Source organism: Aotus nancymaae, unplaced genomic scaffold, assembly GCF_030222135.1.
Source record: "Aotus nancymaae isolate 86718 unplaced genomic scaffold, 86718_ANA_hifiasm-v0.15.2.pri h1tg000155l, whole genome shotgun sequence".
Classification (NCBI taxonomy): domain Eukaryota; kingdom Metazoa; phylum Chordata; class Mammalia; order Primates; family Aotidae; genus Aotus; species Aotus nancymaae.
The window spans coordinates 5,864,562-5,886,184 of NW_026988570.1; the positions used below are offsets into that span (position 1 = coordinate 5,864,562).

General features: G+C 42.3%; 1 protein-coding gene across 10 annotated transcripts in view; it reads right to left on the reverse strand.

Annotated features, from left to right (window-relative positions):
* Positions 1-9,561, reverse strand: part of LOC135272934 (fibrous sheath-interacting protein 2-like) — a 32,113-nt gene extending 22,552 nt beyond the window's left edge. For 4 of the 10 annotated variants that reach the window (XM_064371666.1, XM_064371664.1, XM_064371665.1 and 1 more), the window contains exons 1-2: positions 9,210-9,561; positions 7,621-7,720 (exon numbers count right to left, since the gene is read on the reverse strand). In XM_064371666.1, the coding sequence (XP_064227736.1) occupies positions 7,621-7,720; positions 9,210-9,242 (133 nt within the window). In that variant the 5' untranslated portion in view covers positions 9,243-9,561. Of the gene's footprint in view, positions 1-2,097; positions 2,156-4,478; positions 4,654-7,620; positions 7,721-9,209 lie in introns of all 10 variants that reach the window. The other 6 variants (XR_010340845.1, XM_064371661.1, XM_064371658.1 and 3 more) reach the window with 3 other exon arrangements.
* Between the last annotated feature and the right edge of the window lie 12,062 nt (positions 9,562-21,623).

The window sequence follows — 21,623 nt, forward strand, 5'->3', positions numbered from 1 at the left end:
AAAGAAAAATGACCAGAATTATAGTTTCTGGAACTCTAGAGAATTAATCAAAGACTTGCAGCGTTCCAGAGAGCACTTATTTAGGAAAAACAGTGAGCCTAGGTAATAGCAATAGGTTTTGGTGTTTTAATTTGTCTTATTTTTATCCCCTCGCTTCAGCTTCATAATATCCTTCAAAGATAATACCCTGAAATCATAGAAACATGGTTTTATCTTGGTACCTGCCTAAGATCTAGCATTATAGTTTGAACATAGTAGGTTCTCAATAAACGTTTGATAAATAAATCCCCATCTAAAGTCTTTTGGATTGTGCCTACTTCTCTCTAATGGCAAATGAAGCCTTTGTGCATGCCACTAATGGACTTTGATAACTGATTCTGAGTTTCTTTCTTTCAATCTTTCCTATATATCATTGTCAAAGTTACTCATTATGTATGCTAATTTGACCATTATACTTGCACTAAAAACCATCAGACTATTAGCCAATAAATAAACTACAAGTTTTAACCACAGTCTTCAGGATAATAGATTTATTGCTGTCTTCACTCTGTTACTCCTTATACCTTCCCTGTAATACACGCTTACTCATCACCTAAGTGCAATGCTGAATTATTGCAACTTTACTCCCACCGCTGTTATATTTTCTTTATTTTCATTCCTTTGGTACTGAATTTTCATCTCTATTTTATAAATCTTTTGTAACATTAAACAACTGAACAGAAACAAGAAAACTAAGCAATAAGTGAGAGAAGAGAAAGAAATGATGGAATAGATGTGAGACTTCCACAGCAAACTCCTATAAAACTCGGAGTTAAACCTGAACAAGAGGAGTGTGACATATGTGTCTTTACTCTTTATTTGGATCTCTGTGTATGCTTTTGGAGAAGAGGTAAGAAGCTCCAGGTAAGATAAAGAGTTTTTTATTTTTCACCAAGCTAAGATTTATAAGGAAAGAATATCCAAAACGCTTGCTATGGAATATTCAAGTGATTTTTGTAGTTCTACATTCTTGTGTTGAAGAAGATAAAAATGCACTTTTTACAACTATATTATGAGCCTCTTATAACCTTTTCTGTAAAGAGGCATGTATTTATATTTCCAGTAAATAAAAATGTATGCATCCAATAAATAAAATAAGCAATGTTATTTTACATGTAGTCTACATACGGTCATCAAGTTTTATTGCTTTGAACTAGACAAGTCAGTTTCCTTCCTTCTGCATCTCTTACTGTGTTATGTATCATATGAATACTCAATAAGTCAAACAAACTGGTATTTATCTGTCTTAAGGTAAAAATTATTATTTCAAGAAGGCTGGTCTGAACATGTCAAGATCATTTGCCATCACTCACAACTTATTTTACTCAATCATCTTCATGGGAATTTGGGGTTTGTAAAGTCTTTCCTAGACTTCATTTGTCTTGCTGATTTTTTAAAAATATTGTGGCATGGGTGTAAAATAACTCATTGCTATTACTTAGATTCATGTTTTCCTCTCTCTCTTTTCTTGAGTTGAGAAAAACAGATATAAACATCAACAAAATAGGTGGTCACTAAGGTTTGAGGAGTGAAAAGTCCCTGGGCTTAACAAATATCTCTTCTACTATTCTACTATTAGAGATTATTATTTTGTATTAATCTGCAAAATACCCTTTAGGGTGGGGGATAACTGATTAAGTCATTAATACTATAGAGTAAACTATATTACCAGTATTAGAAAGCCAATAGTCTCAAAAAGCATAAGGAATGGTAGCTATTTCAAAGAAAAGAAAGGCAAAGAAATAAATACAGATTATGAGAAATTACCTGAAGAAAGCTATGATGAAGATACACTTCAAAGTGGCATGGAGACCCTGACAATAGGTGGATTATAGAACTACAGAGGAGATATGGAGATAAAGAAAGGGAAGGACAAAGATTCAGTTTGTCTACAACTTAAGCTAGTGCTGAAAGTCTGCAAAAGACTATAAATTTCACTAAATCCAAGTAGAACTACAAAAATTGAGGATTCCATGTAATCATTTGCTTATGAGCAGCACTCTTATGTAATCATTAAAATTTTTATTTATGATTACACATAATTCCTTAGATACTTACATATTGGTGATAAGAGGAGAAGAAACTATTCCCAGGTCTGTAGCCTGAGCCTGAGGTCCTATTTATCAGAAAAAGAAAATTATATAGTTTGTATCCGTCCTCAGCAACTTGCTAATGTTAATCCTCTAGTAGGTATTTATTTTCTGTTGTTACTACCTTGTTTATAAGCTTTCAGAGACTCTCCACAGTGAAGTCCAAAATTCTTGGCAAGAACCTGTACTATAAGATCTGATGTCCTTTTCTACCTCTCTAGTGTCTTCTCTGACTAGTCTTTCATATATATGCTATGGTCCAGAGACAGAATATATCGCCGTTCCCTAAATATATCATGTTTCTCATGCCTCTCTGGCCAATGGTTTTGCAATTTCTTTTAGCTCTCATTCAGCTTATGTCAACTCTTGAAAGTCTTCCTTGAAAACTACCTGAATAAATACCTTTCCCAGTGCTCTCAAAGCACTCTAAACATGTTTATATTATAAAACTCATCATGCTATGGATTAGTTATGTTAATTCTTGTGTACACCTGATTATTATATAAAATAAAATAATTGATGTGTGATCAATTTTATTTTATTTTATTTTTTAAATGTTTTCATTATACTTTAAGTTCTGGGGTACATGTGCAGACTGTGCAGGTTTGTTACATAGCTATACACATGCCATGTTGGTGGTTTGCTACATCCATTGCCCCATCATCTACATTAGGTATTTCTCCTAACGCTATACCTCCCCAATTCTCCAACCCCCTGCTATTCCTCCCCTAGCCCCCCACTCCCAAGACCCTGGTCTGTGATGTTCCTCTTCCTGTGCCTATGTGTTCTCATTGTTCAACACCCACTTATGTGTGAGAACATGCAGTGTTTGGTTTTCTGTTCTTGTGTCAGTTTGCTGAGAATGATGGTTTCTGGTTTCATCCATGTCCCTACAAAGGACATGAACTCAGCAATTTTAGAGAGAAATGGACTGAGATTAAGAGTGTACATATCTGAAAGTTAAATGTGAAGATAAAACTATTTTTTTTTTTATTGCATTTTAGGTTTTGGGGTACATGTGAATAACATGCAAGGTTGTTGCACAGGTGCACACGTGGCAGTATGATTTGCTGCCTCCCTCCCCTTCACCTATATCTGGCATTACTCCCCATGCTATCCCTCCCCAACTCCCCACCCCCTCACTATCCCCCCTCCCCCCCAACAGACCCCCATGTATAGTGCTCCCCTCCCTGTGTCCATGTGTTCTCCTTGTTCAACACCCGCCTATGAGTGAGAACATGTGGTGTTTGATTTTGTGTTCTTGTGTCAGTTTGCTGAGAATGATGTTTTCCAGGTTCATCCATGTCCCTACGAAGGATGTGAACTCCTCCTTTTTAATGGCTGCATAATATTCCATGGTGTATATGTGCCACATTTTTCCTGTCCAGTCTATCATCGATGGGCATTTGGGCTGGTTCCAGGTCTTTGCTATTGTAAACTGTGCTGCAATGAACATTCGTGTGCATGTGTCCTTATAGTAGAACGATTTATAATCCTTTGGATATATGCCCAGTAATGGGATTGCTGGGTCAAATGGAATTTCTATTTCTAGGTCCTTGAGGAATCGCCACACTGTTTTCCACAGTGGTTGAACTAATTTACACTCCCACCAACAGTGTAAAAGTGTTTCCAGCAATATGCTAAACAAGTGTCTTTCATTTTGCCTAGAATTCAGTATAGAGCATTAAAGTCATACTGCTAAAAAATAGCTAAACTTTCAAAGAGATAGTAGAACTTTCTGAAGGTAAAACAATTGTGAGAACACAAATCTATAGTGATAAACAAATGCTGAAGCTGATACCTGCTCTAGGGACATTGGCCACATCTGGAAATGTATTGTCTGGTCAGAGCATTTAAAACAAGACTTTGGGCCCCCAAAAGATGGGGAATTAAAACTAACAGCTCCTAAAAACATGCAGATGCTTCTTGACTTAAAATGGGGTTGACATCACAATAAACGTTAACATCATAAGTTAAAAATATGTTAAGCTGGAAATGCATTGAATACACCTAATCTGCTGAACATAACAGCTTAGGTTAGCCTACTTTAAATTTGTTCTGAACACTTACATTAGCTTACAGTTGGACAAAATCAGCTAACACAAAGCCTACATTATAATAAAGTGTTGAGTATCTTATGTAATTTATTGAATGCTATACTGAAAGGGGAAAAACAGAATGGTTGTATGGGTACTTAAAATACAGTGTCTATTGCATGTTTATTGCTTTCACACATCCTAACATTGAAAAATCATAAGTCTAACCACTGTAAGTCAGGGACCATCTGTATAGGATTCCAAAGAGCTACATTGTCAATTAGTCATCTACAAGAAAAAAAAAAAATCATACCAGAGAGGAAGCAGACAAATTATGCCTTCGCTTGTGGCCATGGATGGAGAAGGAGGAGGAGAAGATAAAAGCATTTCCTAAGAACTCATAATCACAGATACTGTTTTCTATACCCTCGAGTTTCAAATCCACAGAAACTATTGCCCTTCAAACTGCATATGAGAATTTAAGAGCCCTGTAGCAAAGAAATTAAGGAGGAAGTTTAAACTTTTCCACAAAAAAGCTCCAGACTCAAGAGACTTCTCCTCTGAATTGTGCTAAATATTTAAGCAAGAAATTATGCTAATTCTACACAACCCTTCCAAAAAATTAAAGAAGAGTGAACATTTTCTATCTCATACATTTACATCAGAATCACTTGATACAAAATATCATTACAGATATTATAATAAATTACAAATTTTTCCAATTCCCCCATGAACAAATATGCAAGAATCATAAAACAAATTATAAATATCATGTATAATATGTAATATAATATTATACTGACCATTACATTAATAATATAGTAATCATCATATAATTAAAAATAATATAATAAATACAATATGGTATTCTAATGAATATGTATCACATTTCCTTATGTTTTGGAACAATATTAAGAGGTACACAATCACCAATGCTGTTCAACATTGTACTGAAGGTCCTAGACAGAGAGAAATAAATGAAAAGTGAATCCCAACTAAATAGCAGCAAGCTATTTTGTAGAAATTGACAAGTTTTTAAAATTTGTATAGAAAGCAAAGGCTCTAGAATAATGAAGTCAACTTGGCATAACAACAAACATTGGATAACTCAAACCACTGAATTTTAAAACTTATTTTAAAGCCACAATAATAAAGAAAATGAAGTATTTGCATAAATACAGATAAATGCATCAATCTGTGATCACTTTATATTTTCAAAGTTGCCAAAGCACCTAGATTCATACAAGATAAGTTAGAATCCTCCTGTTTTCCCAGGTAGCAAGAAGAGCTATCAAACACCACTAGAATCATGCCAGAAATACCACTAGAGCTATAATTAAGGAGCTTTCATTGGCCAGAGGTGTTACAACATGAAGACAATGAGAAGACCTTAATGATGATCCACTTTTACTTAACAAACAGTAAATACATTTTCTCTTCCTTATGACTTTCTCAATTTAACAATATTTTTTCTCTAGTTTACTTTATTGTAAGATTATAGTATATAATATATATAACACACACAACATATGTTACTCCACAGTTTATCTTATCAGTAAGGTCAGAGATGAGCTGTTAGTAAGTTTCTGGGCAGTCAAAAATTAAATGTAAGTTTTTTACTGTGCAGGAGGTCAGTGCTCCAACTCTCAGCCCTTAATGTTCAAATGACAACTGTACTTCTGGTTGTTCTATACATAATCACCAAAACATGGAAACAACACCAAATTTCAAATTTCTTTCAGTTCAAGGATGAATAAACAAACTCTGAGGGATCCATGCAACGGAAAGGAACAAACTATTGACACATGCAATAACTTGGATGAATTTCAGGGGTATTATGCTGAGTAAAAGAAGCCATTTTCATGAAGTCAAATGATGTAAAATTCTATTTACATAACATTCTCCAACAGAAAAATATATCCATGAGAACACAGCACTATTTGATAATAATCCCAGAGGTAACATAACTAATAATCCCAGAGGTAATTTGGGATTATTAGTTGGGAGAAGGAGGGTGTGACTGCAAATAAACAGGGTGAGGGAGATTTTTGGAATATTGGACTGTTCTATATGTGATTGTGATCGAGGTTACACAAATCTATACATGTGATTGTACACGTAATTGCACAAAATATTCCATTTTGCTTTAGGATGATTTAAAAAAACAAAATAAATGCCTTGAGATATTTTCTGAGAATGAAAAAATACAGAGACAAGATAAGGAGCTGCAGCAGGAAATTCACTTTGAACTCCGCCTGGAGAATCACCAGCTGCAAAAGTGTGTGGGGCAAATTTCTCGTAAGAGTATAGAGGATGTGACACTGTTCTGAGTTCACACTCATGACGCTATGATGAAATGGAAACCAGAAAGACCTGATTATGGTGCATGGGAAATAGGGGCACCTCTAAAAATGTATGACGTGTGATGTCACTATTGTGTATTTCTGAAATTCGCAAGAAGACTACAATGACACATATACCCTTCACTGAGACTGGAGAGTAGCTATACATAATCGCTCACACCCAAGGCTGATATGAATCACATTACTTTACATTTCATCTTTCAATAAAGTTAAAAGTTAGGTAAGTACTGAACTTTAGATGCTGATAAATGCTTGCTGAAACAGTCAGAGCTTCATTCAATAGGTAATAGTTTTAACGGTGGAGGAAGAAACCATCAGAACAGAGTTTTAAGCATAACAAGCAACAGTACAAAATGGATCTGAGGCAGGTAAAAAAAAGTCAACAAAGGCTAGTTGGTAATCTACTGCAGTGACACAGGAAAGCTCTGACCTCGAAATGGGTTTCATGGGATACTATGATGAAGCTGCATGGAAAATAATCAGCTTCTTTCCTGATCATACACAATCAAAGATAGTTAAATCAAGTCTACAGTTCTGCATTCTGGCCATGAAATTGTAGCTAATATCAGAAGAGAAAAAACCATTGTAATTTCATAATGTTATAAATAAAGGAAACTGGTAGAGACTGGGCATAGCAAAGCCATTTCTCCTTGTAAACTTACTTCATTTTTTCTCTCTTCATTTATTTGTTCCTTCTTTTTTTCCCTAATTCTCTACCTTCACCCTTTCTTACTGGTTGGCAGTATAATAGAACACAATGTTGCTATATAAGAGCAGTTATCTTAGGTACAAGTTTGTATCATTTCAGTAGTTATTTTAAATATAGGGAGGTTGGTTGGAACTACAGTACAGGCAAGCCTGTCCCCTGAGCCAACTGATGAGATTGTTATAATTTGTTATAATTGTTACATATGTGCCTACTTTTCAACTTGAACTGTAATACAGAAATGCCTAGAACAGTGTCTGGCACAAAAGGAGTAACAAGTGTAAATACACAGAGGATTACAAAAGGATATTTAGGTAGATAAGCATTTCCTACTTAGCTACATCATCTTTTAATGTTCTCACATTCACCATGTGTTCCATCTTTACCTTCATGCTTCAACGTCTTTTTCCCCGTTTTGTTTCTTTTGACACTGGTAGCTTGTATTTTTTGTAAATCAGCCCCTTTTTTTTTAAGAACGTGTTGTTTCTGCAATATTAAAGAAAATGTATTGGTTAATATTAACTTGTCATTAGAAATGTAAAACAATTTATTTAAAATGTCACAATATATTAAAAATGGATTATCAGTCCTGTCTTGACTTGTAATGTTACAAAAATAAGAGAATAACAAAGGGTAAATTTCCCTTGTGATCAAACACAAAGAATACATTTAATACACAAGCAATTTGCCTTTCTACACATCGTCAGAGGACTAATCCAGTTTCTGATCAGATAGAGTATCATATCCATGGCTGCCCTGGTGAGCTAAAGTAATTTCTCAATCATCTTCAATTGGAAGATTCCTGAGGGCTTACCCAAATATCATTCAGGTCTACCAGACATAAACATAATATAGTACATTAAATGTGATTACCCTTTGTGAATATCTTGGCTACTGTTGAATGTACTAGAAAGAAGATAAATGCATATAGAAAAAAAAGAAAAAAACCCAGAGGTGGGCGTGGTGGCTCATGCCTGTAATCCCAGCACTTTGGGAGGCCGAGGCGGGTGGATCATGAGGTCAAGAGATTGAGACCATCCTGGTCAACATGGGGAAACCCTGTCTCTACTAAAAATAAAAAAAATTAGCTGGGCATGGTGGTGCATGTCTGTAATCCCAGCTATTCAGGAGGCTGAGGCAGGAGAATTGCCTGAACCCAGGAGGCAGAGGATGCGGTGAGCCAAGATCACGCCATTGCACTCCAGCCTGGGTAACAAGAGCAAAACTTTTAGCAAGAAATAGATTAGCACATGTAAAACAACTACCCAAGACTACAGTAAAGACCTTCCTAAAGGACTGGGGAAAACAGTCACTGGAACCTACCTAGGTGTAAAAAATATGCCTATTCCCACTAGAAATATTTCACTGTAAAGCTACACTGGAAAAACTTCATAAGTCATAAGGCTTTGAGTAGAGAACTAAGATGGGTTTTAACTCAGTAGCAGGGAACAACTAGCCCCAGATTAAACATGGCTCTGGCCCCACCAGCAAATCATAAAAGGCAAGACCTGTATAATCAAATTGTTTCCAAATAAATTATCTACATCCAAAAATTCTAAATAATATTTATAAGGACATAAAAATATTCAGTATACAAAGTAAAATTTATATCTGGCATCCAATAAAAGAACACTAGGTATAAAGAAACAGGGGAGTATGACTTATAAAATAAGTAGATCAATACTTCCACTCCAACGAAAGACACAGAAGAATCACACAGTCAGGCAGGTTTCAGGGCCTCCTGAAGTCCTCCCACTTCCTGGGCCACCAGTTCCCCTGGCGTCCCGCACCTGCCAGTTGCGGCCGGTACAGTCTGAGTCACCGCCACTGCCCCCGGGTGCCACAACAGGGCAGCCTCCTGAAGCGGGACAGTTGGGAGCATCGCGACCCTCGCTTGAGTGGCAATCCCTGCCCCCGTTCCCCACCATGCCTGTGGCCACCAGAGAAAAATGCCGCCTGGCTTGCGGCCACTCACGTCTTTGCACTCGCACTGCTGTTTGTGCTCCATGGTCGGCACAAGCCCCTCCACTCTCCTCCTCTCGCACGCGATTGCCCCTCTGTCTGGACCCAACCAGGAACAGCCAGGGCCTCAGGATGGACTGCAGCCTCTACCCCCAGCAGTCCACAAAAGCAGTGGCCTCACAAAAACAGCGACCTCACAAAGGCAGTGGCCTCCTGAGGGGAGGGGCGTGGCCGCCTGAGGGGGAGGGGCGTGGCTCACGCTGGGCTGTGTCTAGACTCCTAAGATGCAAAAACTGTGAGATCCTAAATGTTTGTGGTTTGGGTGGCTAGGTTTTAGAACGCCATGGCGGTCGCTTCCACGCCCACGCCAGCCACTGCCGACTTCGCAGCCGCCCGGCCCACCGCTCCGCCCCAGTAGCCTCGGCCTTTGCCCTGGTCGGCGGCCAGCTGCGCTGAGGAGACCGGGCAGGGGGCGATGCCGCCTCCAGGGCCGCCGCCGCCAACCGCCGCCACCAACCGCCGCCACCGTCCCCGTCGCCGCCGAGCCCTTCGCCGCCACCGCCCCCGCCGCCGCCCAGCCCTTCGCCGCCGCCGCCCCCGCCGCCCCCGCCGCCGCCCCCGCCGCCGCCCCCGCCGCCGCCCCCGCCGCCGCCCCGCCCACCGCCGCCGCCCCGCCCTCCGCGGCCGCCGCCCCGCCCTCCGCCGCCGCCGCCCTGGGCTGCCCGCCGCCGCCGCCCCCGCCGCCGCCGCCCCCGCCCCGCCCTCGGCCGCCAACCTCCGCCGCCGCCCCGCGCCGCCCCGCGCCGCCCAGCCCTCCGCCGCCCCGCCCTCCGCCGCCCCCCTCCGCCGCCCCTCCCTCCGCCGCCCCTCCCTCCGCCGACGTCCTGGGCTGCCCGCCGCCGCCGCCCCCCGCCGCCGCCCCCCGCCCCCGCCCCGCCCCGCCCCGCCCCGCCCTCGGCCGCCAACCGCCGCCCAGCCCTCCGCCGCCTCCGCCGCCACGCCCCGCCCTCTGCCGCCGTCGCCGCCGCCGCCACCGCCCCGCCCTCCGCCGCCCCGCCTTCCGCCGCCGCCGCCCCGCCCTCCGCCGCCGCCGCCCCGCTCTCCGCCGCCGCCGCCGCCGCCCCGCCCTCCGCCGTCCCTCCCTCCGCCGCCCCGCCCTCCGCCGACGCCCTGGGCTGCCGGCCGCCGCCGCCGCCGCCGCCGCCGCCGCGGCCCCCGAGCCGCCCCGCGCCGCCCCGCCCTTCGCCGCCGCCGCCCCGCCCTTCGCCGCCGCCGCCCCGCCCTTCGCCGCCGCCGCCCCGCCCGCCGTTCCGCCCTCCTCCACCGCCCCACCCAGCCCTTCGCTGCCTCCGCCCCCGCCGCCGCCCCGCCCTCCGACGCTGCGGCCCTGGGCCGCCCTCCGCCGCCGCCGCCCCGCCCTCCGACGCCCCGCCCCCCGCCACCGCCCCGCCCCCCGCCACCGCCCCCCGCCGCCGCCCCGCCCTCCGCGGCCACCGCCACCGCCCCCGCCGCCGCCCCGCCCTTCGCCGCCGCCCCGCCCTCCGCCTCTGCCGCCCTGGGCCGCCCTCCACCGCAGCCCCCGCCGCCGCCCCGCCCTCCGCCGCCGCCCCGCCCTCCGCCGCTGCCGCTCTGGGCCTCCCCCATCATCCTCCCTGCACTTGGGGCTGAAGCCTGGCGCTCTGGGCCCATACACTCCGGGCACCACCACTCATGGACCTAAACTGCCACCTGATCGGCTGTGGACCTGGGTATTTGCAACTATGGGAGGGGTGCAGCTGTGCGCGGCGTGGTTCATGAGCGAGGGGGCAGTGCCCGCCCCACAGGCCTGGCAGGGCCCGTTCAGGCTGCAGAGCTGCCAGGTTAAAAAGGAAGCAGCAGGCAGGGGTTAGAAGCAGGGAGGCATTGGCACCAGCTCTAGGTTCTTCGCGCTGAGGTGCCGCCGCCCTGTCCAGCACGGGTGGCCTCTCTCCCTGCCACCCCTCCTCCAGACCCAGAGAGAGACTTGTTACGACTGCAAAGGACACTCCTGCCACCAGCAAGAGGCAGCCCCACGTGTCCCTGCTGGCACTTCCGTGGCCGCAAGACACGGGACTTGTGAGAGGCTGGGGTGCGGTGGCTGCAGAAGCGGTTCTGTGAGGTGCTGTGGCCACCAGGTTGTGGGGCTGATAGAGGTCACGGGGCCCCAGAGACATGTCAGACGTGGGGCACTCGCAGTGGGGGCTGAGGAACAAGGACCCCTGCCCGGCAAGGGAGGGTCTCCCTGAGGTTCACGGAAGGTGTCAAAGATGGCCAAACTCTGTGGGACCCAGATGGGCACCTGGCTTTCAGACACTGTGCCCCGAGAGACAGTTGAGCTGGGATGGAGTAGCCAGTGTTTACGACTTGGAGGACATGCGTTCCAACCCATCCACAGTGGGAGCTGCGGCTCTGCCAGGTGTCCCCCCGCTTGCATTTCCCCAGGGATGGGAGGCTCATCACCTGTCTAGAGGGGCAGCTCCAACTGGGAGCCCATGACAGATGCCCAATGACCCCCTTCCCACCCTGGCTGCCCCTGCCCTGAACAAAGCATCCGGGAGGAGTGAAGTGATGTGCCCCACCTCTCCCCCCCACTCCATCCCTGCTGATCCCCCACACCCTCCATCCCTCATCTTCCATCCCTGGTGAGGTCATTCTGCAGCCCAAGGCCCTCCCAGGACCCTGGAGCAGCCCCAGACCGATAGCACAGATCTAGAGCCTTGATCAGATTCAGATTTGATTTTTTTGTTTGTTTTTACTGTTGTACTTCATAAGTGGCATTCAGTCTCAGGGTTTTTTCTGTTGTTTTTGGATGATGTCAGCAGCCATTTATGACCATTGTCTAGATCCCTTAATTCACTAGGTGTTACAAAACGGTGATATTCAATTTTTATTATTCCTTTTTCCTTGGTTAGCTGGAATACCTCTAAGAAAAGAAACTTCCCTTCATCTACTATTTTGATCACCCACTGGTACTGTTTGTATAGGAAAGGAAGAGTAAATATCTTGTTCTTTCCCTGTATGTACTGGTTTCTCAAAATAATGAGTTCTGCTAGCACTTACCATTTTTAAAAATCACTATGAGCATAGGGATGGATAGAAGCATATTTGATTTATTTTAGTCCACTGCAGTCAAATTACTTATAGTTCTTACTGTCAAGATACTTTATATTGAATTTTTAAATAACAATCCATTAAACAAATCACAGGTATGCACAGATTCATGAATTTTCAAAGTGAATATGACTGCCCACAGTTCAGATCAAGGAAGAACATTTACTAGTGTCCCAGAAGGTCCTCTACCTTCATCCCTTCCAATTACCATGTATACGGTGGTTACGCTGTTCGACTTCGACTTCTAACGGTGTAACACTTTTGCCTGTTTTTTTTTTTTTCTTTTTAATGTTTTTGTTTTGAAGCAGTCTCTCTCTGTCACCCAGGCTGGTGGAGTGCAGTGGTGCAGTCTCCACCTTCTGGGTTCAAGTGATTCTTGTGCCTCAGCCTCCCAAGTAGCTGAGATTACAGGCATGTGCTCCCAGGCCAGCTAATTTGACAGGGTTTCACCATGTTGGCCAAGCTGGTCTTGAACACCTGGCCTCAAATGATCCACCCACCTCAGCCTCCCAAAGTGCCGTGATTACAGGTGTGAGCTACCACGCCTGCCCACTTTAGCCTGTTTTTTGTTTTGTAATTCAAATTTGATGTTTATCAGCTTTCATGGATTATAAAATTCATGTGTTCATTGTAGGATATGTAAAAATTTAAAATACACAACTGAAACAAAGCCTTTTTTTCTGAGTTCATAGATACGACTTTTTTTTCCAAAATTTGTATCTTTCGGCATTTTTCTATACCATTATAACATTTTTCTTTAAACTTTTTATTTTAAACTATTGGATTTATAGAAATGTAAGCTCTTCTTCCTTCTTTAGTGTGATTACATTCTCCATTTTTAGTATAGCTATGTTCACTTGTTACTGTTTGTATTCTGATTTGATTCCTCCCCTTTTCCTCGTGTCTTTTTGGTTTTAATAGTTTAGTTTTTTGATCTGTGAAGGATAATATCATGAAACAATACTGTGGTTCTAAGAAAGCGAGTTATACAAAAAGATATGCTCAGAGGAATGTCACTCTCTTCATCCCTGCTATACCATTCCCTGCCTCCTCCTTTCTACCTGAACAAACTGTGAGAGGTCTTGTATCTATCTTCAGCCTCTAGATGATGCAATACCTCAAAATAGTTTCATTTTTGATAACTGGAAAGCACTCTAGATTTTAAGTTTCCAAGAATATTTGTAACTGTCCCTAATGAGATTTTGTCAGTATTTAATGTACACATAATGGTAACTTCCAAGCTGATGTTCTTTCACTCTTATTTTAGGATAGCTGCTAATGTAGCAGCTTATCTGAGAACTTATGTTTTTAGCACACCTTCAGCTTTGATCAACCAAAAAATTACAGGTTCACTATGTCTTTATCTCTAACTCTTTAATAAATTTCCTGATCAAAACCATCTCGCCATTTGTTTCCTAAATTGTTAGCCAAGGTGTGGGCACAATAATATATTTATAAATTTAACTGGTGTTGAATAGAGTGGGGTGTTGGATGCTAAATTTAAATTTACTTTTCTATAGTTGCTGCCTTCTTATTTTGATCATTATTTTCATTCTTATGCTTCATGAGTTTTTATCTTGCATTCATGAAATGTGTTGAATCCCTGAATATTCTTAGGATTCTCCTTCGTTTCATTTTAGAGTGATCTTTTTTACCACCTCTTGGACATTTCTATTTTGGGAATTTAAATGACAGCCCTTCAGATCAGTCCAAATAGACATACTTTGCCTTACTTTTTAACACATAATGCTCTTCTCTTTATACTTCATTTGTGTCTCAGTGATCACAATTTGAAATTATGTAATGAAGGACAGGGGTCATCTGTTTTATTCACTAAAACTAATGTTGCACTTCTCCTTACGTTCCTGGTTCAACCTCACCTCCATAGATGATCTTGCTTTCAATTTGGATGGAAAAAAGCCAAAAAGACCAAAACAGAAACACTTTGGAGTTCAGAAGCAATCAGAAACAGTTCAGTGTAGCAGCTTTGCTCACAGAAGGAACTCAGAGAGGTCCCAGAGTACTCCAGCACATTTACTACTTGGTTTTCCTAATGGGGAACTCCATGTCATCAGGAAAGAGTGTTCCTTGCAGATTCATGGAAATTTTATTATTTTATGATGTCTCCAGATAAATGAGGTATATTGATCTCAAATATTGAGGAATCTTACGTTTTGGTGCATTCTCTGGACAATAAGTAGTGTGTGTGTGTGGTTTTTTTTTAGATTCATTGGTTTTCATCTATCCTCATTATCTGCTCCTTCTCACATTCCTTTGGTCCTTCCTTTAAAAATACTGGTCATCCACAGGGTCACCTTAGTCCTTGGGTAATTACATCTTTTCCTTTTGACTTCAATACTACTACCTTGTAGACCACTCAAGAGCCATTTTGAACTCTGGCCTCACTTTTCACTTTAACTTTCTAACTGGTTTCCCTTCCTCAAATCATTTTCCTATTACAGCCTTCAGAATGAATTCTGATTGTGTAATTTGATTGTTTAAATTTCTTCAATGTCTTCCATTTTAGTTTAAAGTCTTGGCATTACATTAGAAAGCCTGTTGTGATCTGGTACCTTTACAACTTCTCTTCTTTTACTCTGTCCCTGTTTCACAGATTGTACAACTTAGTCATATCAAAGCCAGCATCATGTGTAGCATCACACAATCTTGCTGACATGCTATTTCTTCTGAAACATCTTTCTCCACTTTTTTCCTGGACATCCTTTAAGCTTGAACTCAAAACGTTGCTTTCTCAGGGATTAGGTCTCTGATCTTCACAGCAGACACAGTCCTTTTGCATCTTCTGTAACAGCTCTTATCTATTTGGTGCGGAAGTTACTTATTTTGGTGCAAAAAGCTTTTTATCTTTTGATGCCATTTTAATGGCAAAAGCTGCAATTACTTTTGCACCAACCTAAACACCATTTATCTAGTGTTCTCAGCTGCTGCTTTCAGCCCCTAGGGAGGGAGAGGGATCTATTTTTGGCCTCCCCAACACTTACCATGTCTGATACATGTGTGTTGAATGAATGAATCAGTGAATCAATGAATGAATAATACATGGACTGTTTTTGAAATTACAGCCCTCAGTATAGTAAAATTGAACCGGCTGTGTATTTAGATAATGTTAAGGGGTTCTTCATTTGGAGTATACTTTATATCTTCTCTTTCGGATTTGTTCTTCTCCCAGTTACAGGCTCCTCCTGTCTTGTCAATTCTTGTGCTCTCCTATCTTTCCCTATTCAGTAATCAGTCCTAAAGGACAGTGAAACTGCCTAGAACTGGCATCTGAAGTTTTGGCAGGAAGCCCTTCAGAGTTGGTGATCTGAGTAGTACCTTTGCCAGCTGGAGCTTAGAACAAAGAAACTAAACAAACTCTTGGCAGATTCTGAAATACAGCTTTTTGCTTTTTCAGAAATTGTGATTCTAGTCAGTTGATGCTGACTTAGAAATGTGCACCGAACTCAGAATCCAGCAACCATGAATTGCAGTTACTTTTGATGCCTGCAGTGCTTCACTAATTATTGAATTTGTAGGCTGTTCATTGGAATTATAGTCTAACAGAATTTTGGAGCTAGAAAGGTCTTTTCATTTGAGATAGTTTCATCTAATTCCCTAATTTTATAGGTGAGGAAAACTAAGATCACGTTTCTAGTTGAGATACATTTGGGCTTTTGTCTTCTTATGCCTGGTCTAGTTCGTTTCCTGTTTACCAACATCTTTCTGAGTTACTAGGGAGTGGTGTAGTGCTAGAATCCCGCTTAGAGGAATAATACTTTTTCCCCTTGTTCTCCTACAAGCCTAAATGAGCCTGAGACTGGTAATTTACCAGAAGCTTTTTGTGCAAGTTATGCAATTATTCCTTCTGCATTTTTTTTTAAGATGGAATTATGCTTTTGTCACCCAGGCTGGAGGCTGTTGTGATCTTGGTTCACTATAACCTTGGTCTCCCAGGTTCAAGTGATTCTCCTGCCTCAGCCTCCCAAGTAGCTGGGATCACAGGCATGTGCCATCACTCTCGGCTAATTTTTGTATTTTCAGTAGAGACAGGGTTTCAGCATGTTGAACACATTGGTGTCAAATCCTGACCTCCAGTGATCCACCTGCCTCAACCTCCCAAATCCTTCTGCATTTTTTAAATGAGAAAAATTACAATTTGATAAGTAGTAGGTGAATGTGACTAAAAGTGCAAAGGGCTTCCAGTAAAAAAGTGCCAAGGGCTCCCAGTGAAAAGTGAGACTCCTCCCACCTGGTTTTCATTTCTCCACCCCAGAAGCCATGTGTTTCTTAGATATTCTTCCAAAGAATCCTCCCCACTTCTCACTTTTCAAAAGAATCAAAATTCTCAGTCATTAGTGAACATTTTTTCTTTATGGAATGCTCATGAAAATAGTGGTTAATAAATTTACTGGTACTAAAAATGTTTTATATTAATTTTAGTTTTGATTTCTGAACGATTTACTAGAAGGATTTCTTTGTTTTTCCCCAGCATTTTATTCTGATCACTTTCAAATACATAACAAAATTGAAAGAAGTTTACCATGGATACCTGAATACCAACCACTAAGATTCTACCATTATCATTTTACTTTGTTTGCATTATTACATATTTATGTGTCTGTTCATCTGTGCATTCCTCAGTTCTTTCACAAGTCTTCATCAGGAATATCTGATTATATAAACAACCATAGATAGAATTTACTGCTTTTACCACAGAAGCAAATGAAAGGCTAGAGAATGGAGAGAGATGACATGTTCCATGATTTAAACTAGGAATATGTATATTTTCTTTTTTTATATAAGATAAGGAGTGGTAAAACCTAGTCACTCACTTATATTATGGATTAAGTTGGTTTAGTGGCTGGTCAAGAGTCTAACCACTTCTTTTGACGTTTCATTCTCAATTACTTTCTTCTACATAGGTCTTCCTTCTGCTAAATCAAACTATATTTGATATTTAACAGAGAAGTTTGTTGAGATATGTACTTTTCCAGTTCCTCCAAAGAAAAACTCTATGATTTTAATGTGGAATGGTGAGAGCAATTATGTTCTAGTATTTTAGTATTTTAGTTTTCCCCCTTGCACAAAGTAAGTTTCTCTTCTTGTACTCCTCCTGGAGACTGTACATTAAGGCCTTAATGTATAGATTCCTTACTAACAGGAGAATAAACTTTTTAAAAATAAGAACAATATTCCTCTTAAGCATTATTTGATTTTCCTAAAAACCAAGTGAAAAACAGATACAGATGCTTCTCAGCTCACTTAGAGCTATGTCCTGATTAAATTCATCATAAGTTGAAAATATTTTAAGTCAAAAAGGCATTTAATACACCCAACCTACCCAATATCATAAGCTTAGCCTTGCCTGCCTTAATCGTGCTCAGAACACTCACATTAGTGTATAGTTTGGCAAAATTATCTAACACAAAAGCTTATTTAACGATAAAGTGTTAAATATGTCATATAATTTTTTGAATGCTGTAGTGGAAGTGAAAAACAATGATTCTATGGGTACCATTTTAAAGTCAAAAAATCAAGTTGGCCCATCATAAGTCCAGGGACTGTCTGTATTTGAAATGTCAAATAGGAATGGGATTTGGGAATATGTCTATTCTAAAGACAGTGCCTTCATAGATAAACTGGATAGACCTATATTAAAGTAATTAAATTGTCTGGGAATAGTGGCTCACGCTTGTAATCCCAGAACTTTGGGAGGCCAAGGTGGGCGGATCACCTGAGGTCTCAAGTTCGAGACCAGCCTGACAAATATGAAGAAACCCTGACAAATATGAAGAACACAAAATTAGCCAGGCGTGGTAGTGCATAGCTGTAATCCCAGCTACTCCGGAGGCTGAGGCAGGAGAATCACTTGAATCTGGGAGTTGGAGGTTTCAGTGAGCTGAGATCATGTCATTGTACTCCAACCTGGGCAACAGGAGTGAAACTCTGTCTCAAAAAAAAAAAAAAAAAGAAAGAAAGAAAGAAAATAAAAGAAATTAAATCAGTAACTGAAAATCTTCCAAAACAGAAAGTATCTGGCACAGGAGTTCAAAACCAGCCTGAGCAACATGGTGAAACCCCATCTCTACTGAAAATACAAATATTAGCTGGGCATGGTGGTGGGTGCCTGTAATCCCGGCCATTTAGGAGGCTAAGGCAGGAGGATTGCTTAAACCCAGGAGGTGGAGGTTGCAGTGAGCAGAGATTTCACCTTTGGACTGCAGCCTGGGCCAAGGAGCAAGACTCCGTTTCAAAAAAAAAAAAAGAAAAGAAAGAAAAGAATCTCATTAAAAATTTAAATTAAATTAAATTAAAAAAAAAGAAACAGAAGTGTTCATTCATCTGTTTAAACCTGCCAATGGCTTCTCAATGACTTTTAAATGCCATGCAGCTCCTGGGTATCCACCCAGAGGAAAAAAGTCATTATATAAAAAAGATAATTGCACACGAATGTTTATAGCAGTACAGTTCACAATTGCAAACATATGGAACAAGCCCAATTGCCCAATAATCAACAAGTGGATTTTTAAAATGTGGTATAGTGTTATGGTGACTTATGCCTGTAACCCAAGCACTCTGGGAGGCCGAGGCAGGTGGATCACTTGAGCCCAGGAGCTCAAGACTAGCCTGGCCAACATGGAGAAACCCCATCACTATCAAAAATACAAAAACTAGCTGGTGTGTTGGTGTATGCCTGTGGTCCCAGCTCCTTGGGAGGCTGAGGTGGGAGGATCACTTTAGCCTGGGAGGTGGAGGTTGCAATGAGTCAAGATCACGCCACTGCACTCCAGCTTGGGCGACAGAGTAAGACTTTATCTCAAAAAAAAAAAAAAAAGAAAGAAAAATACTCATTTTTCTTTACTTCAAATACTTTGAAATAAGAGCTAACTAAGTACATTTGTCTATACACAAGTAGAATCACCGTGACTACCACTGGTACTAATGTGCACTTACACTGTGTTGCTTTGGTAACTGAAATATGTTAGAAAGAGTGACTTGATTTTCTAAAATGGTGAACAACTTGGTAAAATTTCAATAAAGTACAACTTACCCTCAATGTAAAAGAAAGTTGTTTTCCTAGCAAATTTGGTATATATCTAGAAAAATTCAGTTAAAATTAGACAAAATAGCCCAGGCGTGGTGGCTCATGCCTGTAATCCCAGCACTTTGGGAGGCCAATGCAGGTGGATCATGAGGTCAAGATATCAAGACCATCCTGGCCAACATGGTGAAACCCCGTCTCTACTAAAGATACAGAAAATTAGCTGGATGTGGTGGCACGTGCCTGTAATCCCAGCTACTTGGGAGGCTGAGACAGGAGAATCTCTTGAACCCAGGAGGCGGAGGTTGCAGTGAGCCGAGATCACGCCATTGCACTCCAGCCTGGGCAACAAGAGTGAAACTCCGTCTCAAAAAAAAAAAACCTGACAAAATTTATGTTTAAATATAAGCAGGCTTTACAGCTAATGTAGGACCTGTGTCTTGCAGGACATCTAGCATCCTGGACCTTTCCCACTAATGAATGCCAGCAGTACCCTCCTGATCCCACCCATCACTGCAGCAACTGAAAAGGCCTCACTTACTTCCAGGATGCCCCAGCATGGCCATGGAAACTCAGTTAACCAATCTGACTAGTCTTGCTTTTCATTTATGACCACACACCCCCAGCAGGCTGCCCAAACTGCATTTCCCTGCTCTATTCACTTTCACTCTGTGCTAAGTAACTACTTTACACCTTCTCCTGTCTTCTCAAAATCTCAATGCCTCTTCCTCTCCCCATTCTCAGAATAGAATCTTGAATATTAATACACAGAAAAGCAAAGCACTCAGAAGATCACCTCCCCCTGCTCCAATCACCAGCTCCTCGGATCCCTATGCACTTGAACCCATTGACTGGACTGTCTTCCAGCCCTGGGCTTGTCCCATCTGTGCTTCTGAAAAAAGGCACCACTTCTTTGCACATTGGAGCTCTCCGCCATCTGTCTCTCTCTCTCTCTCTCTCTCTGAGATGGAGTCTCACTCTGTTGTCAGGCTGGAGTGCAGTGGCATGATCTTGGCTCACTGCAAGCTTTGCCTCCTAAGTTCAAGTGATTCTCATGCCTCAGCTTCCCGAGTAGCTGGGATTATAGGCATGCACCACCACACCCAGCTAATTTTTGTATTTTTAGTAGAGATGGTGTTTCACCATCAGGCTGGTCTTGCTCTCCTGACCTTGTGATCTGCCCATCTCAGCCTCCCAAAGTGCTGAGATTACAGGCATGAGCCACTGCACCCAGCCTCCCCTGTCTCTTTTATCACGGCTAAACTTTGTCCTAAAAATTCCTCCTCCCACTTCTGTGCCCGCTGTAGGTTTTCTCTTCTCTAGGAGATCATTCTCGTCAATATATGAACATCCCAAAATATTTTCAATAGTAAAGACAAAAAAAACTTTCCTTGACCTCACATTTCCCTCCAACTACAGATACGTTACTTCAGACCCTTTCCAGCAGGATCCCAGTGAGTCGGGCTCATTGTCTCCACCCCCTCCCTCCCATTCTATTCAATTTATTTGAGTTAGGCTTTTGTTCACTCAATGAATAGGTCTCTGTTGAGGTCACTCTTGACCTCTACAATGGGAAATGCAGTAACTCACTCTCTAGGCACATCTTCCTCTACTCTCAGTGGACTTGCTGAGATTGTGTGAAACCCTTTCTTTGCTTCGCTACCCAAACAACGTGCTCTCCTGATTTGCCCACCTCACTGGCTGCTCGTTTGCCCCCTTAGCTGTATCCTTCTTCTCTTCCTAAACTGAATAATGGCTCAGTTCTTAGCCCTCTCTACCTACCAAGCTTGTCCAACCCACCTTATGTTGTTGTTTTGTTTGGTTTTAGGCTTTTAGCAGCCTGAAATCGTGGTTTTTAATTTCTGTCTCTAGCGATAACCAGAAAAAAGGGATGAGGAAGGGGCTTTACTGACCCAAATGGAAACAGAAACTAAGAACCCGTGACTGTATTCTCTCCCTTGGATACCACTGATCCCTACACCCTCTTCTCGAGTGATCTCAATAGTGTTACATGTAAATTTTTGGTACCACAAAAGTAGCACTCAAATATAAATTTCCTCAGCAAGGCAATGTACTTCTATAGAAGGGTGTGTCTCATAGATGGAACAATGGTGAGTGCACACCTGGACAGGGTAGGGGAAAGGGTTCCTATTCCTGATGCAGGTAGCTCCTACTGCTGTGTCATTCCCCTATTGGCTAGGGTTAGACTGCACAGTCGGCTAAGCTAATTCCCAGTGGCTATTTTAAAGACAGCAG